The sequence below is a fragment of the Chanodichthys erythropterus genome, chromosome 14 (assembly GCF_024489055.1).
Source record: "Chanodichthys erythropterus isolate Z2021 chromosome 14, ASM2448905v1, whole genome shotgun sequence".
In the NCBI taxonomy this organism is placed as follows: Eukaryota; Metazoa; Chordata; class Actinopteri; order Cypriniformes; family Xenocyprididae; genus Chanodichthys; species Chanodichthys erythropterus.
Genome location: NC_090234.1, coordinates 9,600,536 through 9,622,261, shown reverse-complemented (window position 1 = coordinate 9,622,261; position 21,726 = coordinate 9,600,536). Strand labels below are relative to the sequence as shown.

Below are 21,726 nucleotides of genomic sequence, written 5' to 3'. Positions count from 1 at the left end.
CACGGCCCCGAGAATGGAAGTCACATGAGCGGGAGTCAATTGCGCCCGCATCGTGATCGAATCCCAGATTACCCCAAGATAGTTGGCAACCTGACTCGGAACCAGCACACTTTTCTTGGCGTTGAGCCTCAGCCCAAGCTTCTTCATGTGCGACAACACAACATCTCGATGTTGAGCTGCCAGACGTTCTGTTTGAGCTAAAATCAACCAATCGTCGATTTCACGAGTTCACACTTACAAATAAGTCAGGTAAATAAATTGGTAAACGTATTTGGCGTGCTGTCCGGGGAGAGGGCTCCGAGCTCGGTAATCGACCCGAACACAGAGTACCCCCCAAAAAGCAAGAGTTATCTACGGACAGCAGCCGGGAACTGAAACTGACCCCCCCAAAAAATATGGAAATAAGGCTGATGTCTGCAAGGAGAAAGCTGTCTGCGTGATCGGGAAGGTTCTATCTGACGGGAGTTCAATACTCACAGCGAACCGATGAATAACCTTTTCGACCGGTAAACTACGATAAGGTTTAAATGTTTTGGCTGGTGGCGCCTGCAGCATCCGACGGGAGTTCAACAATCGGACGGTTAACCCCTGCTGATGGTGGGTGGACGTTTAGAATTTTTTGGATTGGGGCTCTTGCGGCATCCGACGGGAGTTCAATACTCACTGCGATCGGACGGTTAACCCCTGCTGATGGTGGGTGGACGTTTAGAAATTTTAGATTGGGGCTCTTGCGGCATCCGACGGGAGTTCAATACTCACTGCGATGGGACGGTTAACCCCTGCTGATGGTGGGTGGACTTTTAGAAATTTTAGATTGGGGCTCTTGCGGCATCCGACAGGAGTTCAATACTCACTGCGATCGGACGGTTAACCCCTGCTGATGGTGGGTGGACGTTTAGTAATTTTAGATTGGGGGCTCTTGCGGCGTCCGACGGGAGTTCAATACTCACTGCGATCGGACGGGTAAGCCCCCGCTGACCGTGGGGGGAACGTTTAGTAGTGTTAGATTGGGGGCTTTTGCGGTGTCCGACGGGAGTTCAATACTCGCAGCAATCGGACGGGTAAGCCCCCACTGGCAGTGAGGTTAGCGTTAGTTATTTTGGATTGGGAGGCTCTCATGGCATCCGACGGGAGTTCAATACTCACTGCAATCGGACGGGTAAGCCCCTGCTGGCAGTGAGGTAAACGTTTAATTATTTTAGATTGGCAAGCGCTCTAGCGACGTCCGACGGGAGTTCAATACTCGCTGCGAATGGACGGGTAAGCCCCTGATGGCATAAACGTTTAGCCATTTTCGACTGGGAGGGCTTTCGCGCAGTCCGACGGGAGTTCAATACTCGCAGCGATCTGACGGATAAGCCCAGCCATAGTTGAACGAAAATAGAAAATGTATACCGTTTCTGAGGTTCTTATGGGAGCTCAATACTCATGGTGTCAGATTGAAGTTTGACTGATTTGACTGAGTGGTTTGAATCATCTGTTTAGAGGGTTAGTTTGAAGACCGGGAGATTTCTTGCAACATTGGATTAGGGCGAGTTTGGGCAGAGCTGGGCTCCTGCGGGAACGGGGGTGACATCACTGCTGCGGCAGTGGAGAAATTAGCCAGAAGAACTGATCTGTGGGAGCCGAAGTGACATCACTGCTGCGGCAGTGGAGAGAAGGGCCAGAAGAATTGAGCTCCTGCGGGAGCCGAGCACATCGCTGCACTGGCAATGAGATCATTCCCATTTTATTGGAATGATGGTATTAGTTGAGTTTGATATGGCTTGTGGGTATGTGTGAGAATATGAGCTGGAGCTGAAAACCTAGCTGATTAGTGTTTGTTAGGCTTCTTTAATGTGGAAACAGTTTGATGTAGTTCTTAAAAGCTTCTTATGACCAGTGACCAAGTGTTTGAATCTGATGCTGGGAAAGGCCTTATTGAGCAGCTGTGGTTGTTGCTCCTATGGGGAACAAATTACTGGAAAAGTGGTCTGCTGGGAGCTTGGAGGTTCTTAATGCTGTTTACATGATATAAATAAAGTAATGTTGAGAAGAGAAAATCAGGAAAGGCAGGCTGGAGGAATGGCTGGGCCCGAGGCCGCTTGCAGAGGCAGCCTCATGCTCGGGCTGGCCCCTGGAACCTAGGGAGGAACAAGAAGTGTAGAAAAGAGGGAAGCTGGGAGTCCAATAAGGCCTCTGGGCCTGCGCTGCTAGCGGAGGCAACCTCACGCTTGGGTCAGTCCCTGGAGCCTGGGGAGGAACAAGAAGTGTAGAAAAGAGGGAAGCTGGGAGTCAAATAAGGCCTCTGGGCCTGCGCCGCTAGCGGAGGCAACCTCACGCTTGGGTCAGTCCCTGGAGCCTGGGGAGGAACAAGAAGTGTAGAAAAGAGGGAAGCTGGGAGTCAAATAAGGCCTCTGGGCCTGCGCCGCTAGCGGAGGCAACCTCACGCTTGGGTCAGTCCCTGGAGCCTGTGGAGGAACAAGAAGTGTAGAAAAGAGCATAGACTGTAAAAAAAGATGGACGACGCGACGTCGCTTCCTTCCATTGTATTGAACTGAAGCCAAAATGGGCTGATGAATGGGCGCTGACACGTTACGCAATACGTCAAAAAAAAAAAAAGTTTGGAGCCTGGGCATGCGCAGAAGGAATCGTCCGTTGAGCCGGAGGCGGAGTCGCGATATCAAACTTCCGCCCAGACGACTGCGTCATCATTCATGTATTTTAAATAGACTATAAAAATTATACACAATTTAAAAGTCTACCTATAAAATAATAGGCTATTCTGTTTCTAGAGCAATAATATTTTTGAAACAGCAAATTCAGTAGATAAAATCAATATAATATGCCACTAGAAACAACTCTAAATCGTCAGAAACGGTCCTGCCATTTTAAATCAAGTTCAACTAACGTTAGATCGATTGCTGTAATTAGAGTAAGCTATCATTAGTTTTGTCCTGCTAATTATTATTTTATACCCATAAAAATAATAAGTAACTGCCAGATAACGATCACCTGCTTTTTCCCGACATGGCTAACATTAGGTGTGTTATCTTAACTAATAACATTTATTAATTAGCTTATAACGCCCACATTTGATGTTACAGAAAAAAAGTTCAGTGATCCGTCAGATCCTGTAGGTCGGTTAGTACAGTTTACTGCTGAACAACTCATTTTGTTGGTGTTAATGACAAAGAAATCGAAAATTAACAGTTAGTTAATACATCTTCAATCTCCCCTCGAAGCTCCGACAGTCCTCAGACAACCTGTCAATCAACTTCGAATCATGACGACACGCCCCGTTTTTATAGAATCAAATTGCTAGCTAAAATCTAAATCATTACAAAAACGAACAATTGAATATATATCAGTGTGATAACAACTACCTTAAATGACCAAAACCATCTTTCAGAAAGTTTTATTTGAAGCAGACTTTATTTTTAAGTTTTCACTGAAGTCTCATTCGACTGCATTGAGAGGGCGGGGTTTATGACCTGTACTGCATCCAGCCTCCAGGGGGCGATCAAAGAGCCCGTGGCTTCACTTTTCAGAACGTATGAGACACACTCGGAAAAGAGGGAAACTTTATAACCTGAATATATTCACCTCTGGCACGATTGTTTGATACCATACTGCCGTTTACAGTTTGTACTGTAATTGATTGATGTTGAACAATCATCAAACAGCAAAGTAGGGTACAGACTGATTTAGATGATCGTTTGTTCTTTTAAATGTTGCTGGTTTGATTCACGTGCACCTTCATTTAGTAAAGATCAAAAGAGACTAGCTTGTAAAAAGAGAGCTTTGCATAATAAAAATGTGCAACTTGGATTTATTCAATGGTGTTCAACAAGCACTAAATTTACCATGAACACGCTGCTTGAATGATTTTTATTTATTTATTTATTTTTTTATTATAATTAAATTTATTTGTTTATTTTTTAGTTCTATTTCCCAATACTTATCCAGACCTGGTACTCAAATTACTCAAATCAAATTCGATGCTTTATCAAACTGCGTAGGAACATACAACATAACAGTTTATTCACTGGTTATTTGTCTATGGTTCGTTACGTTACTTACAGATTCTGCAAGTTCTAAATATAGATGAACATACAGATGAATAGGAACGGTAAAATTTATTTAAATCCATCAGCAAAAGAACGATTTTAAGAATTTGTCCTACCAGTCTGTGCCTCGTCTCAATAGTGAAGCTGTGGGTTGAAGTTACAGAAATGCATACTATTACTTTAAGTTTCCAAGCGATTTGTTGATAAATCGCAGAACAGCGATGACAATAAGTTCCGAGTTTCATAGTGATTCAGCGTGCGAACTGAACGTGATATATGAGCCACTGTTTGCGTGTTTAACCGCAAGGAAGCGGCACAGTAATTTATAACGGCAAGTCACAGAAACAATCCCCCGATCAACATTGATCCAGATGGAATGACTGAAAATTCAGGAAAGAAGACGAGAAGGATTTAAACTGTGCTTCTTGCGGGGTTGAGCCGATGGAGTGGAGAGTGTGAGCCGGCTGGGAACTGGATCTGCGCTGCGGCGCGGCTCCGGGTTTACTGAAGGCCTGCTGCGGCGGCCTGACGTTGGAAGAAGGCCCGTTCCGTCGCGGGAAGAGGCGGCATTGCCCGAGACTCGAGCTTGGTGCTCGGCTGCCTTATTGTCATTTTTCTATGACAGTAATGATTGAATGGGCCAGAGTAGGGAAATACACAGAAGGATATCGTGGATGATTCGGACGTGGTGACAGGCCTCGGCGTTTTGGCATGCAGGGACCCGTTTGTTTGGGCTGACGCCCCTCCGAAATAATGCCGTTGGATTGGAGAAAAATTGTTCTTAAGGCCAGAGGATTGTGGCAAAGATTCCTCGAGGATGAAAGATTCTTCATCGGACGCGACTTCGGACATGTTAGGAACTTAGGGCGGGACCAAATTCTGGAAACTGTCGAGGATCCTTGGGTGAGTTTTGACTGTGATTATATACAGGCCTGAACTCACGCTGATTGGGTAGATACGTTGATTACAGATTGTTGACAGCTGGATGAGATGACGTAATCAGTAATATGACGTAATGATTGGGTAGGTTATTTGACTTGTTCCTCCTGAACTACATTAATGAAACATAATATAGTTCAGCACGCGGATGCCCTGGAGTCTCAGAGGAGCCAAGGCTGCATCCATGCACTTCGTGAACGTGCGGGGTGATAGTGATAGGCCGAAGGGAAGAACCTTGTATTGGTATGCTTCGCCCCCGAAAGCAAACCTGAGGAACTTCCTGTGAGAAGGATGGATGGAAATGTGAAAATATGCGTCCTTCAGATCTATCGCCACAAACCAGTCCTCGGATCTGATCTGTGGAATAATCTGTTTGAGTGTAAGCATCTTGAACTTCAACTTCTTTACAGATCGATTTAGTATACGAAGATCTATGATCGGACGCAACCCCCCCATCCTTCTTTGGAACAATGAAGTAGCGGCTGTAAAAGCCCGACATTTTGCTGGGAGAGGGAACCCGTTCTATAGCCCCTTTTTGCAAAAGCGTCGTAACCTCTTGTTCCATTACCAGAGACTGCTCTGGAGCTACCACTGTGTGAATCACTCCACTGAACCTGGGCGGACGAGAACCGAACTGAATTCTGTAATGCTGTGTTCACACCAGACGCGACTTGCGCGAATAAATCGCGCTATTCGCGCGTAGTTGGACGCTTGAACATTTTGAGTTTACTCGCTTCATTCGTTCGCTCAATTCGCGCCGCGTCATTCGCGCCGCGTCTTTGCATTGACTTAACATGTAAATCACTCGCGCTTACCGCTTCATTCGCGTCCGGTGTGAACGCACCATTCTACCATGAGCAGCACCCATTTCGAAATATTCGGAAGAAGTTTCCATTCCACCAAAAATTCTACTAAGGGAACCAGCCTCTCGAGACTGGTCTCTGGTGTTTTTTGAGCACTTGGCTCGTTTATCTGACGCGGCGCACGTCAAATCAAATAAGCAAATCACGTGCTGGCCGACCCTCCTCGGAGGATCGACAGGGACTGCTGCGCCCTGTCGCACACTGGGTGGCAGGGTTGGCAGAACAGTCCCTTGAGGGCACCGATGGGGAACGATAGAAATTAATCGTCTCTCCCTGGCCCATGAGCATCAGGATTTCTTTTGAAATAATGACGGTCCTCAGATCCGCCCTACCCCCGGAAGGCTTCGGCTGTGCAGCACGCTCCGGTCCCCAAGCTTTCCGCGGGGGAGCACGGGCGGCCACACTAGCCTTTTGCTGGGACCTGTGTCCCGAGGAGCCGGCTATCGGCTGAGGCTGCCCCCGCCCAGCAGCCTCAGGGGGATGAGATTTTCGGGGGAGGAACCTCTGGAACGCCGCTTTCTGCTTTTTCGCCTCCTCGAACCTGTCGACAACAGTATTAACTGCGTCACCGAACAGGCCCTCGGAGGAAAGCGGCGCATCCATAAGGATGTGTTTATCTTTCTCCTTAATATCAGCGAGGTTGAGCCACAGATGTCTCTCCGTGGCCACCAGGGCTGCCATAGAGCGCTCTACTGACTTGGCCGTCTCCTTGGTGGCACGGAGAGCTAAATCTGTGGCCTTCCTCAACTCCTGAATGGTTTCAAAAGTTACCTCCCCACTTTCGTCAATCTCCCCCAGCAGATCAGCTTGGTATGCCTGCAGTATTGACATAGTGTGCAGACATGCCGCAGCCTGACCCGCTGCCGAATAAGCCTTGCCCACCAGATTCGATGTTTGCTTTAAAGGTCTGGTGGGCAACGTCGGGGATTTCAGGGACGATGCAGACTCGGGCGAGAGATAGCTCGCAAGCGTCTCTTCAACCCGAGGCATCGCCCCATAACCGTGTTGCTTCAGCCCAGTAATATTGCTGTACATTGATGTCTGTGGGCTGAAGACACGGTACTGCACAGGTCTATTCCACGACCTCGACACCTCAGTGTGGAGGTCAGGAAAGAACGGCAGTCCCCGACGCTGGGGTAGTGACCTAGCTGGGAGGAAGCGTTCATCCAACTTGCTTTTAACTTTAGGAACGCTCTCCTCCGCGGGCCAGCTTATATTTAGTTTCTCTACTGCCCGGGTCACTACCTCTATAAGCTCCTCATGGGCTGGAGATGAGGATGACGGTCCCTCATCACTACCCTCGACACCTTCAACATCAACCTCCTCGGAGGAAGATATATTCAGTGCCAGTGCCTCCCTTTGAGGGGAAGAAACCGCAGCGCGTGCTTCCACCACCAAAGGAGAGACACTAGATCTAGCAGGTAAGGGGAGCGATAAGGCAAAGCCCGTCTCTCCCCCCTCTGCTAGATCCATTTGTGAACCCCACGAGTGCAGCCTTCGCTGTGCCTCGGCAGCAGCAGGACCAGACCTGCGGGGAACACTCGCCGCGGCACCCTCCTCAAAGAGCGCCCGGCGTGAGAGCAGCGCCCTGAGAGTGAGCTGCTCACAGTGCACACAGACAGCCCCCTCAAGAGCTGCCTTTGCGTGCTCAACTCCCAGGCACTTCACATACATCTCGTGTGTATCTCCCTCCACGATGAATCGCGGGCAAGGAGGTGCACACTTAGTGAAACGCTGGCTTTTCTCCGTCATTTTCTTTATATGTGTATGTCTTTTATGTGTCTTAATTCACTTGTTTAGAAACTCTTGTCCTCAGACGAAGAGATCACTTTCTGGCGAGATGGTAGAAAAACAACAGTAAATAAGACAGACAAGATACAAATAGCGCTTACTGAAGACAACAGAAGCTAGCGTTCTTTGTTTCCGGGCATGCTTTATAGGTTCCGGTCCGCGATGTCGCCCGCCTCTGACGTCACGTTCTCTCATTGGTTGGATACAATAGTGCTTCACGAACACAAAAATGCAGAGGATTCCCATCACGTCACTGACGTAGCGTCGATAGTTCCCACGAAAGGGAACCATGTTTTGTTTTTGATTTACCATCTAATGAAGTTATCATAGTTGGTTAAATTTAAGTCTTTGTGCCACCTACAGGCCTTTTGGGTGAAGTGTAGGTTGGTAAAGAACTTGCAAAATAGCCATAGTTACATTACTCTTTTGATAGAATAAACATGATTAATAATCGTGATTATAATTTTGAGGAAACTGTGGCACTGGCTGTCGTGTTGATGATGTCTTCACAATGGATGATCTAGTCAACTCGATCTCTGCTGATACAGGGCTGCGTTGTGGTCGTGTCTAGGCACCGGTCCTCGGTCTGGAAACGGCCCCGAATCCGGTTGACTACGGTAAACCTCGGGATAAACAGAAAGACTAATATTAGCGTAGATGCCATTCTTTTTCTGATGTAGCAAGTACATCTGGTGTTATAGGAAGTGTTCCTGGTTCTGGCCGAACTAATTTATGCAGCCTAATAATCCTTTAACGGATTTGAAAATATAAATATATAATGTGTTATGTGTATGCCAGGTTAAAGAGATGCGTTTTTAGTCTAGATTTAAACTGACAGAGTGTGTCTGCATCCTGAACAATGCTAGGAAGGTTGTTCCACAGTTTAGGTGCCAAATAGGAGATGGATCTACCACCTGTGGTTGATTTCGATATTCTAGGTATTATCAGCTGGCCTGAATTCTGAGATCGCAATAAATGTGAAGGACTATAATGCATTAAGAGCTTGCTTAGGCACTGGGTGGCTAAACCATTTAGTGCTTTGTAAGTAATTAACAAGATTTTAAAATCTGTTTAACGGGAAGCCAATGCAGTGACGACAGAACTGGGCTAATATGGTCATACTTCCTAGTTCTAGTAAGGACTGCTTACAAAATGCTGCTGCATTTTGTACGAGCTGTAGTTTATTTATCAAGCGGGAGGAACAACCACCCAGTAGAGCGTTACAGTAATCTAACCTTGAGGTCATGAACGCATGAACTAACTGTTCTGCATTCTTCTGAGAGCATATGTCGTAGTTTAGATCTATTTTTAAGATGGAAGAAAGCGGTTTTACAGATGCTAGTAACATGGCCTTCAAATGAAAGATTGGTATCAAAGAGCACACCCAGGTTCCTAGCTGACGACGAAGACTTAACAGAGCAGCTCTCAAGTGTTAGACAATATTCTAGGTTATTACGTGAAGAAGTTGTTGGTCCAAAAATTAGAATCTCTGTTTTTTCTGAATTTAGTAGTAGGAAATTACTGGTCATCCAGTTTTTTATATCAGCTATGCATTCTGTTAATTTTGTGAATTGGTAAGTTTCGTCAGGGCGTGAAGAAATATATAGCTGAGTATCATCAGCGTAACAATGAAAACTAACGCCATGCTTCCTAATGATATCTCCCAAGGGTAGCATGTACAGAGTGAAAAGCAATGGTCCTAGTACTGAGTCTTGCGGTACTCCATAGTTAACTTGTGATCGATATCTCATCATTTACTACTACAAACTGAAAACGATCAGATAAGTATGATTTGAACCATGCCAATGCAATTCCACTAATGCTAACATAATTTTCAAGTCTATTTAAGAGAATATTGTGATCGATAGTGTCAAATGCAGCACTAAGATCCAGTAACACTAATAGAGAGATACAACCACGGCAAAGGGTCAGTGAAGGGTTTGAGTAGTGATACGTGGAATGATGGTGATATACGGTACTGTGCAGGGAGGTTGAGTCGGTATGTCACTTCATTCAGCTGCCTCTCGATGGTGAAAGGTCCAATGTAGCGGGGACTCAACTTACGGCAAGGCAGCCGGAGACAGATGTCCCGGGTGGATAACCAAACCTTTTGCCGAGGTTGGTATTGCGGTGTGGGTCCTCTCCTGACGTCAGCTTGTGCCTTGTGTCTCCGGACTGCCTGCTGGAGTTGCACGTGAGCTGAGTCCCAGACCCTCTTGCTCTGTCGGAACCAATGACCTACCGCTGGGACCTCCAAGGGCTCACCCGACCATGGGAATAGAGGAGGCTGATATCCCAGGACGCACTGGAACGGGATGAGCCCTGTGCTAGACTTCCGGAGGGAGTTCTGGGCGTACTCTGCCCAGGGTATATATTGGCTCCAACAATCCTGGTTCCGATGGCAGTAAACCCTCAGGAATCTCCCGATTTCCTGGATTTTGCGCTCAGTCTGGCCATTCTTTTGAGGATGGTACCCGGAGGATAGGCTGACGTATACTCCTAGGAGGCGGAAGAAGGCTGAGCAGACTTGGGATATGAACTGGGATTCATGGTCGGATACGATGTCCTCAGGGAGTCCAAAGTGAAGGAAGACATGTTGGAAGAGTGCCTCCACCGTTTCCAGAGCGGTAGGCAACCCTTTGAGGGGAATGAGCTTGCATGATTTCGAGAAGCGATCCACGATGACCAAGACACAGTTGAATCCTTGAGATAGGGGGAGATCCGTCATAAAATCCACCCCAGTGTGAGTCCAAGGGTGTTCTGGGATGGGCAGAGGCACTAGCTTCCCCTCAGGCAATCTCCTAGGAGTATCTGCAGTGGCGCAGACTGAGCACCCCTTGATGTATCGGGAGATATCCTGAGGCATGCAGGGCGACCAGTAGCGCTGATGTAGGAGCGAGAGGGTCCTTCTCCTGCCTGGGTGTCCAGAGCCCGGTGAGGAATGAGCTAAGCCCAAGAGGGGAATGCGATGGTTAGGTGGTACATACAAGCGCCCCTCTGGACCTCCCGGCGGAGCAGGGTTTTGGGTGTTCTCCAGTTTGATCTGTTGATGGATGGCCCACTGAATGGGACTGACGAGCATGGCTGGAGGGAGAATGGTCTCAGGGTTTTCAGGTTCAGGATCCGCTTGATATAGTCAAGATAGAGCATCAGCTCTGTTGTTTTGGTCTCCAGGACGATACGCGACCTTGAAGTTGAAGCGAGTGAAGAATAAGGCCCATCTAGCTTGGCGATGGTTGAGCCATTTGGCATCTCTTAGATATTCGAGGTTCCGATGATCGGTGTGTAGTATAAGCACACGTATCAGGATAATCAATAAACTTTGGAATGTTCAGAACGCTTTTAGCATGCTGGACTGGGTTGTAAAGTCTCATCTCGGCTCCGACCGGTCTGCCAAAGATGAGCCCACTTGACACCTTTGTTACCCTCTGAGGTAAAACAGGAGGCCCAATTTCCTTGCTCTCAGGACATCAAAGGGGCCCCTCATGTGGACTACGGGCCAGATCCACATTCCAACACCCACACACACAGGCACACACAAAAACACACACACACACACACACACACACACACACACACACACACACACACAGAAACACACAAACATACATTTTTGACTGTACACTGTGTTCCAAATTATTATGCAATTGACATATCAGTAAGATTTCAGTACAATAAACATTCAGATTTTAGTTTTTCTAAGAAACTGTTTGTTTGTTTATTTATCCATGTCTTTTTAGATAACTGGTATCAATCTCAGACAAAAATTTTTGCCAGATCTATGGAAACTCTACTTATAGGTTGTTCCACATTATTAAGCAAGTCACAGTTCTCATGCAATATGGGGAGGAAGAAAGATCTTTCTGAAGATGAAAAGCATGAAATGATGCAATGTTGTGCAAAAGGCATGAAAACAACTAATATTGTGTGAAAACTGAATGGAGATTATCGAATTATAAGATTTGTGAGTGATTTAGAGCACAGCAGAACTCGGTCAGATAAAGGCTTATTAATGAAAGTTCCTATCAAAAAAAATGTATTGTATTAAAAGGGCAGCTATTTTTAAAAAGCCAGTGTTGAGCAGCAAAGGTATTTGAAGCTGCTGGTGTCTCTGAAGTCTTGAGAACCTCACCATGCAGGCTGGCAGTTGTGCGTAAAGATGCATTTTAGACACCACTAACCAAACTTAACAAAGAGAAACATTTAGAGTGGGTGTAGAAATACATTTTCAAACAGTTTTATTGGTGTTTTTTTGCAGCATGGGATAGTGCATTGTACAATAGTGCATTGTACTATGCACTATCCTCCTTTTTATACCATAGCTGAAAATGGCCAGTTATGAACTCCACATATCTTGCAAAAGTCATTTTAATACCCTCCATCTCACTTCCCAGTATTCCAGCCCAAATCATCACCCACCAGCTCCTTGCTGACATCGCAGTGTTGTTGGAAAGTGGTGGCCATTCACCAACCATCCAGAAATCCATCCATTTAGACCATCCATTGTAGTACGGCATTAGTCAGCGAATAAAACTATTTAAAAATGAGTCTTCATGTATTTCTAAACCCACTGTAAATGTCTCTCTTTGTGAGGTTTGGTTTGGAGTCGCTGAAATGCATCTTTACGCACAACTGCCAGCCTGCATGGAGAGCTTATTGAGACTCCAGAGACACCAGGAGCTTCAAATACCTGTTTGCTGCTCAACACTGTCTTTTTTTATAGCTGCCCTTTTAATACAATTAATTCTTTTGACAGGAACTTTCCTCAGTAAGCCTTTATCTGACTGAGTTCTGCTGTGCCCTAAATCACTCACAAATCTTATGATAATTCGATAATCTCCATTCCGTTTCACACAATATTAGTTGTTTTCATGCCTTTTGCACAACATTGCACCATTTCATGCTTTTCATCTTCAGAAAGATCTTTCTTCTTCCCCATATTGCATGATAACTGTGACTTGCTTAATAATGTAGAACAACCTCTAAGTAGGGTTTCCATAGATCTGGCAAATTATTTTGTCTGAGATTGATACCAGTTATCTAAAAAGACATGGATAAATAAACAAACATACATTTCCTTAGAAAAACCAAAATCTGAATGTTTATTCTACTGAAATCTTACTGATATGTCACTTGCATAATAATATGGAACGCAGTGTATGTAAAATACAACTATGCCAAAATATACCCATCCTGTATTTTGAAGCGTATGCATGTTTCCTAGTGTTTAAATGAGTGTATTTGTGCTAGTGTGCATTTTAATGACGGAATTTTGTCTGTAAACCATAACTTCTGTTATATGCATTTCTGATCTATCGAGTTTGATCTCTCCGTAAAGCTCTGGACTCGAGCTATTCACTGAGATATGTCACATAGCTGACAAATGCATTTTTCTATGTGTTTAATGATACTGGGAAGAGAGTACTCCATCTTGAAATCCGATCTGACAGTCGTAAAGTATGCAAATTCAGCTAGGAGACCAAACAAAGAAACTTTGCCCGCCAAATAGTGCTGCGCATCTATTGGCCGCTACAATTCAGGAGGTGTGTTAGCTTGGGTTTCCATAAAAACAACGACACACACCTTTTCCTTTGTCTCCCAGTTGTCTCACGAGCACCTCGTGCACGTCTCTCCCGGACGTCTCCGCTGACCACGCGCCATCGCGCTTCTCTTTTCGGGACCACCACCTCTTTGGACTCTCTCTCTCTCTCTCTCTCTCTCTCTCTCTCTCTCTCTCTCTTCGGTTAAGTTACTTAAGTTTAAACCTCGTTTGAAAATCCCGCCGGAGAAACCCTCTCGGAAAGGACCAACCCAGCCAGGCGCATTGAAACTGCTACACACGGACTTGAACCAATAAGCAAGTATTATAATTCCTCTGAAATTTGTTTAAACTGATTTCTGTGCTGGCTCTCTCAAAAAGGTTTAACTGTGTAATTTGCCATTCTTTGATCATCTTTCCTTTCCTGTCTTTTCTTCATTTTCACTCTTGTATATATATGTGTATACCTGCTGTATATATTTTAGACATATAATCTCGGTAGTTGTTTTCGTATATTAAAAACGCATTATATTTCATGCTTGTTGTTCTCCTGCTCATTCATAAAAACCAGGTCACTTTAACGTTTTGATCCTATATCCTTGCTCTATGTTTGGAAGCTAGAATAGGAAGTCTTTTTCTCGTGGCCAGAGGAAAAGCTTTCTTTTTATGACATTCTGAGGAGCTGTAGTTTGCTGGACAAACTAACAGTTTCTCTAAATAATTATTATTCCAGAACTAATCATATATGTAATTGATTATAATTCGTTGTAATTAATTCACAATATATGTTTAATTCCCCGTTGGGTCGATATATGAATCATAATGTATTCATAAAGCTTTATGAATTATTATATTCATATTTCATCCATAAATTGATTAATAACTGTACGAACCGCTACATCATTACAGGTGATTACTTCAAAGGGGTGTTTAGCTCCCTCCAGCCAATGTCTCCATTCCTCCAGGGCGAGCTTGATAGCTAGGAGTTCCCAATTACCAATATCATAATTCTGCTCCGCCGGGAATAACTTCTTTGAGAAGAAGGCGCATGGATGGAGTCGTGAGGGTTCCCCCTGCCGCTGTGATAGCACCGCTTTGATCCCGGTAGAGGAGGCATCCACCTCTGCGATGAACTGGCGGTTAGGATCTGGATGGACCAGGATCGGAGCGGACTGGAAGGCAAGCTTCAACTGATGGAAGGCTTCCTTGGCAGAGGTGTTCCAGGACAAAGACTTGGGCAAGTTTTTTAACAGGGAGGTGAGAGGTGAGCTGAGCAGACTGTAATTGTGGATAAAGCGTCGGTAGAAGTTGGCAAATCCCAGGAATCTCTGTAGTTCCTTGATGGTGTTGGGTAACGGTCTGTGAAGAATGGTGTCCACCTCCATCTGATCCATCCTGACGCCGTGGTTGTCAATAATGTATCCTAGAAATTGGACTGAGGTGGTATGGAATTCACACTTCTCCAACTTGAGATACAGGTGATGTTCGCGAAGTTTTTGGAGGACTTGGAGTACATGCTCTTCATGCTCTTTCATGTCTTGAGAGTAGATGAGGATATCATCTATGTAGACGATGACAAACTTGTTCAGGAATTCATGGAAGACTTTTTTCATATAGTTCTGGAAGACGGAAGGTGAGTTGGACAACCCATACGGCATCACCCAGTACTCAAAGTGCCCGGAAGGGGTGATGAAGGCGGTTTTCCACTCGTCACCCTTCCGGATGTGAATGAGGTTGTACCTGAACCTGGTCTGAGAAGATGGTGGCACCTCGGAGTTGCTCAAGGGCTTCAGGGACCAGAGGAAGGTGATAACTGAATCTAACGGTTTGGGAGTTGAGATGACGATAATCAATACATGGCCGCAAGCCTCAGTCCTTTTTTGCCACGAAGAAGAAGCTCAAAGTGGCAGGGGAGGTAGATGGTCTTATGAACCCTTGTTGGAGCGCTTTGTGCACGTACTCCTCCATGACCTGCTGCTCCGGGGTGGACAGTGGATAGATGCGGCCTTTGGGTAAGGTAGCCCCAGGCAGGAGGTCGATGGCGCAGTCCCATGGTCGATGAGGTGGAAGTTTGGTAGCCAACCGCTTACTGAAGACATCCTGGAACGCCCGGTAAGCTGGAGGAATGGTTACACTGACGTGGGTGTCAGGACTTTCCACAGATGTAGATTGTACTGGAAGTTGTTGGTAGACTGGAGAGGATGTGGGTTTAACTTTAATTGGACAAGTTATACAGTTCTGGAAGCAGTTTTCACCCCATATGAGGATTTCGCCAGAGGACAAGTGAATGTGGGGTTGATGCAGGTTTAACCATGGGCATCCCAGGATGATGTCAGCGGTTGACTCCTCCAGCACCATGAATGTGATGGTCTACTCATGCAGATGACCGATGCGGAGAGTAAGTGTGGGGGAGAAATGGCGGACACGACCTCGGACCAGCGGCTTTCCCTGTATCGTGGTGATCCTGAGGTCGACTGGGCAGCTTTGGCGACGTGCATTCAGTCTTTGGAGGAGTTCCCGGCCAATACAAACACAACTGTTGGTTAATGATGAACCAACAGTTGGTTAATGATGAACCAACTCGACATCGCTATGGCATTCGGTAGTGGTGAGATGGTGGGTGTCAATCTGCATGGGTTCTGGTGCTGGAGGTGCGACAGATGGTTGAACAGGCAGAGGATTGACAGCGGTCGCGGTGATACCACAGGCTGGTAGACGTTGTGATACTCGGACGTTTTCTGGATAAACCTGTTAACCAGCACTGTCACGCCGACGCACCGAAGCTTCTTTGTTTAAATTAGCTCAAATTTACTGTTAGATTTAATATAATTACCTTGACAAACTATACATCATTAAAAAGATCTAAGACTCGAGCTTAAATTTATAATCTTTATTTTACTCTCAACATGGTGTACCGTCATTTGTTAATATGCGTCGGGAGTTATGAATATGAGAAACGGAGTCGTTACCTTTTCATTGAAATATGAGCGTCAGCTTCAGCCATTGAGAAAAAAACTCTGTACCATCATCATGAAAAAACTCCACAAAATAGCATCCCTCTGGGCTTTTAGCTTAAAAGCATGCACATTTGGAGAAATATTGATGCACTGTCATACGTTTATGTCAATTTTCTATACAGATGAGTCATATTTATTCAATTTTCATTAATTATTATTTAATTTTCATCATATGAGCGCTGTATACACTGACTACTGTGTTTATAACTCATAACTCTATAATACCCAAAGCTGGAGGGCGCTCTGTGCACCTTTAGTCCACAAATAATACATCATGAACAAGAGGCAGTCATGTGACATACACAGAACTAACAGAGGCTAGCAGACATCGCTATAATCATTGATATAAACATACAGAACGTCACTTTTGACAGTAATAAATACACGATTGTGACGATATGTGGTTTATCTGTGTTCTTCACACCATGTAAGGTATTAATAATAGTAGATTATATTTATAATGCAATGCTAATCGAGATAGCTTTTCTCATTGTGCAGAATAGCCTAAAATGATATATTTTCTGTCTGATTTTTGATCCAAAGCCACATCACATCAGAGAAGGTTAATATTTAAAACAATCGACTAGTAAGTTTGGAGAAAAAACGTGGTTTTAATCTTATAAATTGTCGTGTTTTGTTGGTGTGCTAAGCTAATATGCTAACGAGCCCAGAGATGCACCTGTTCTAATCTAAAGCTAATGCAGAAACATAGCAAATAAATAATTTTTAATAGTAAAGCTCACTTTTTTTCTCTCTTTTTTTTTTTTTCCCAAGAAGGGCATTAGATACAGTTTGAAAGAAGGTGAAGTGAGAAGTTTGGTGAATGAAATGAGGGATTAAATCATTTTGAATAGAACATCAGTAATTATAATAGAGACAAAAGAAAAGAATAATTAGAGACTATAAGGTGGCTGGAGAGGTGTGAATATGTTCAGGGGAGACTGAAACTGAATGGGGCAGTTAGCACGACAAAGCATAGAAAATACACTTGAATAGATGACAATAAACATCAGTTAACATTTTAGAGTCCTTCCTTTCTAAATAAAGTCTCATGACATGGTCTTGAAAAACATGTAATAAAACTCAGAGTTTTAAACCTATCATCTTCAGATTTGAAATATAACATGGTCAGACATGTGGCTTTAGCTGCAGTGCATTTCTAGATTGCCACAAGGCCAACTTCACTTTTATTTTCATAAATATATTTCATAAAAATAAATTTCTAATAACTTTTCAAAATTTCAAAGCTATTTTTAACTATTTTCTTCATTGTGACAATAATTGATTATGAGTTTACCATAAACCGCAAAGTGTCTGCTTTCAAATGAGACCTTACTTATGCTTTTAGTGCAAAGGGTTCATGAATTGTATCTGTTTTAGTTTGGTTATGTCATTTTTTGGGATTTTCCAAAAGCGGCTAACAGGTTAATAACTCAAGACCCAGAGAATCTTCATAAACTACGATTAGATGTTTTACCTCATCTCGGAGGCCATGGCGGAACCCGGACCTTTTTGATCAGTCAGTTCAGTTTCTTTCTTATGAAAATCTTTTGAATAAATGGACATTTCCTATTAAATATAGAGAATATTATTCTGTAATAAATGCAATTGCCCAAGGTTTATTGATATGTTGATATGCCATATGTTGTCCCTTAACACTTGTAAAATTGAAGCCGCTCTTCATTTAAATGGGGTGGACATTAACAGTAAAAAATGCACAAATAAATTTATTAGGAATATTTTTTTTATGAAAAGAGATCTATTAAGCCTAGAGGGAAATTTTTCTGGAACAGTTGTTTTCCAGAAATTATTTGGAAAAAAGCTTGGCTGCTTCCCTTTCGGTTTTATATATCTAACAAACTTCGGGAAATACATCTGAAAGTACTTCATAATATTTATGTTAGTAACTATATTTTATCAAAATGTATGGATATTAATGAAAAATGTTCATTTTGTTCAGATCAGCCAGAAAGAATTCTACATCTTTTTTTTGAATGTTACCACTCCAAAAAAATCTGTGAAGATTTGTCTATACATATTCTACAGAAGTCTGGTTATGACTGTGAATTAACATCCAAAGATGTTATCTTATTGTATCAAACACTCCAGCAGCAGACAGACGTCCAGGAGTGGGGGAAACAGCCAGTAGTCCTTCTCTCTCTCGCAGGCTCCTGTTTCTCCTGGCGTTAAATACTCTCTCCACGCCAATTACTGAAACAAGAGAAAGGTGTTTAATATTTGCGTCTAATCCACTCAGACACCGCACGTCTCCTCCCTCTCTCTCCCGCTGCAGACTCCGCTGAACCACGCCCCCCCTGCCACACTTATATTTTGGATAAAAAAATCCATCTGTTAATTTTATGATGAATCTTATGATTTTATTGGGTAAATTTCATATTCATTAAAGTAAAAGAAATAATTCTAAACCCTGTTTAAAGGTCTTATGATTGATTTTCATTTGTATGTTGAGTCTCTCCAATGTATTGATAACAAAAAAAAAGTAGAGATACACTTTTATTCGCCAAAGAATTGAAGTTGCTTGAAAATTTAACTGGTATATACTTGAACTGGTATTTTTTCTTTATTTATTTATTTTATATTATATTTTTTTATTATTTTTTATTTATTGTATTTTTTTTCTTGTGCTATGTAAGTCCATTTCTTTAAATGCAGTATATTTTTGGATGTCATGTTAAAAGTAATTGTTCTATGTTATGTCTTAACGTCTTAAAAAAAAAAAAAAAAAATTGACTGTTTGGAAAATGAGTTTCATGCTTTATATCCAGTGTTGGGAGTAACACGTTACAAAAGTAATGCAATACAGTAACATATTACTTTTTGCTGTAACACAGTAGTGTAAGGCATTAACTAATACATTTTCAGTAATATTTTACTCGATACATGTTCAGTAACGCTTGCGTTACAACACACTTTTACCCTAAAAATGTAATTGTTACAAAAAAAAAAAAAAACAGCAAGACCGCGAGACATTAAAGGATTAGTCCACTTTCTAATAAAAATGTCCTGATAATTTACTCACCCCCATGTCATCCAAGATGTCCATGTCCTTCTTTATCCAGTCGAAAAGAAAGACTAAAACAGCTTCTGATATATTTGTTTAGCGATTTATTTCATTCATCTCCCTCTCGTTGGTGTGTTTCTTTGTATTGTGTGACCTAGTCCAGTGAAGGCGTGTTTAGGGTGGGTTTTACAGGAGTGCTGCAAGGCTACTGGCCCCACAATGGAAACGCGGCATGGTTTCAACCTCTGTGCTCACGCTGAAAAGCGGCTAATGGGGGAAGATGGCAGAAGAAGACTGTACATTCACAAGATGGACGCATGTTGCATTTTTTAAATTCTTTCATATACTATTTTATACATATATAGATATAGTCTGCAATATAGAGTAACCAGTGACCCATGCAAGTATTCCATCCATGTGCATGTGTGAGTGTTTAAGACTCAGTTTCTCTAATTTGTGTGTGCAATCATATTTTAATGCTGTGCATGCCTACAGAAATATGCTATGTTGTTTTTTTCATGGATTGGTAAAGACTACGTACTGTATCTCCAGTCTACTGTACATATTTCCAGCTTAACACTTCAGTGGTCAAAACACTACAGAGAGATTGCCGTTGAAACTACCTGTCACTCTGTGGGTTTAGCTCCAGCAGTGGCGCATTCAGCAGGAGGAGGCTGCGGAGTTGGAGTCTACTCTTGCTGCTTATTGGCACAAAGAGGAAGAGGAGAGACTGAGGAAAGAACAGCAGAGAGAAAAAAATAGAAAAGCTCAACTGACACAGCAGGTAATGGCAAAAATTTCATGACAGTACAACGTCATTGTTAAATGTAGTTCCAAATGTAGGTTCGCAAGGAGCCTAAACATTCAGTCCTGTCAATCATCATTACGAGCGTATATACCGCAGTCACTGTGTCATCCCAGTGACAATTCTTCCAGCATCCCTCCTCCTCCCCATCTCCTCCTCTATTTCTCTTATTCTCCCTCTACGCAGTACTGTTATAGGGGGGTTTAGCTCGGAGCTCGAGCCGAGCCCTCGGTTTCGAGCTTCCTTCGAGGACAGCAAGACAAGTTTGTTTTACCATTAACCATTCAGACTGAATAGGCAAACTTGTGAATTAAATTCAACATGAAAACCAAACTATTTACATCCATAATGTTATGTAAAACAGTATGATGGAATTTAATTTTTATGAGCCATTTTCATTAATTGAATGATTGTAAGTCATTATTACATTATCATTATTGTCTCTTTTCTCTCTCAGATAAATAGGTTCCATGCAGAGAAGCAGAAGAAAAGAGAAGAGCAGAGAAAGCGGGATATGAAGAGGCTTGCAGAACTAAGGAGAGAAATAGAAGAACAGAAGCAGAGAGATAAAGAAAGGTAAAGTACTTTGGTTGGAGAAACAAATTGCCAAAAAAAGCCAAATAACCAGCAAACAATAGTACCAATAACATGTCAGCCTTGCAAACGGTACATCCTCAGATACTGAAGATCAGACAATCTTTTATCATGAATTTTATCATGTGATTTCATACATTTCCACCAAATATATACTATCTTCTTTCTTTTCAAAATCTTGCAGTTCACATTATCAAGAAGTACAGTAATGTTTTAACAGATTTAAAAACATTGTTGTTAGAGCTGGTATATTCAGTTTATTTATTTTTGTGTATCAAGTTTTTTTTCTTCAGTGAATTGAATCAAAAGTCTAATACAACAATTTACGTTTGCATCACCCAAAAATGTGCATGGAAGTCTCTGCATGGCATGTTTCATATATTACAAAGATTTAGTAAAAATAGGTAAAAAAAAAAAAAAAAGGTAAATAATACTGTTCCCTTTGAATGGGATACCATGTCCTCTAGAGGACATTATGGCAATGGCTCCGACATGACCGGTGTCTGAAGCATGAGTTTAAACACAACACTGGTGCGTCGTGTACCGCGACTATAAAAGGGCATCTGTTGAATATGCCATAATCTTTCTTGTCTTCAGTATCAGTTTGTTTGAGGTATATGTAAGCACGCGTCTAGTTTTTTACGCGATGTTGTCGCAGTAATTGCTTGCGCCTGGGCTTGACTCTCTCTTGAGGGATGAGAGTTGAGCGCCTGCACTCTGTGGTTCGGGTCCTGCGGACGCCATTACAGTAAGGTGATTGAGCTTGGGGGTTGTATACAGAGCATGGATGAGTCTAACAGGAAATTTTCCTTTTTTCTACTTGTTGACTCAAATAATACTATTGTTCTATGTTATGTATCTAATTCTGAGGAATTAGAGACAGAAATAGTTTAGTGGTTGTTATTAGGGATATAACGATTCTGTAACGAAGGGTCCGAAGCCATGGGATCCATTTGCAGCTTTATTGCAGACAAACATGGTATAACAGGCAAGGGTAAATTACAGACAACAACAGTATCATAGACTAGGCAGAAACGTAACGAGGGTCGGGGCTGGCAGCAGACAGTCAAGTCAAGTCAAGTCACCTTTATTTATATAGCGCTTTTT

At 43.0% G+C, this 21,726-nt stretch overlaps 1 protein-coding gene across 1 annotated transcript in view; it reads left to right on the top strand.

The window, feature by feature from the left end:
- Window positions 1-21,726, top strand: part of LOC137036191 (coiled-coil domain-containing protein 148-like) — a 147,064-nt gene that overhangs the window by 79,980 nt on the left and 45,358 nt on the right. The window contains exons 7-8 of the mRNA XM_067410228.1: window positions 19,864-20,004; window positions 20,483-20,601. Coding sequence (XP_067266329.1) covers window positions 19,864-20,004; window positions 20,483-20,601 — 260 coding nt within the window. The remainder of the gene's footprint in view (window positions 1-19,863; window positions 20,005-20,482; window positions 20,602-21,726) is intronic.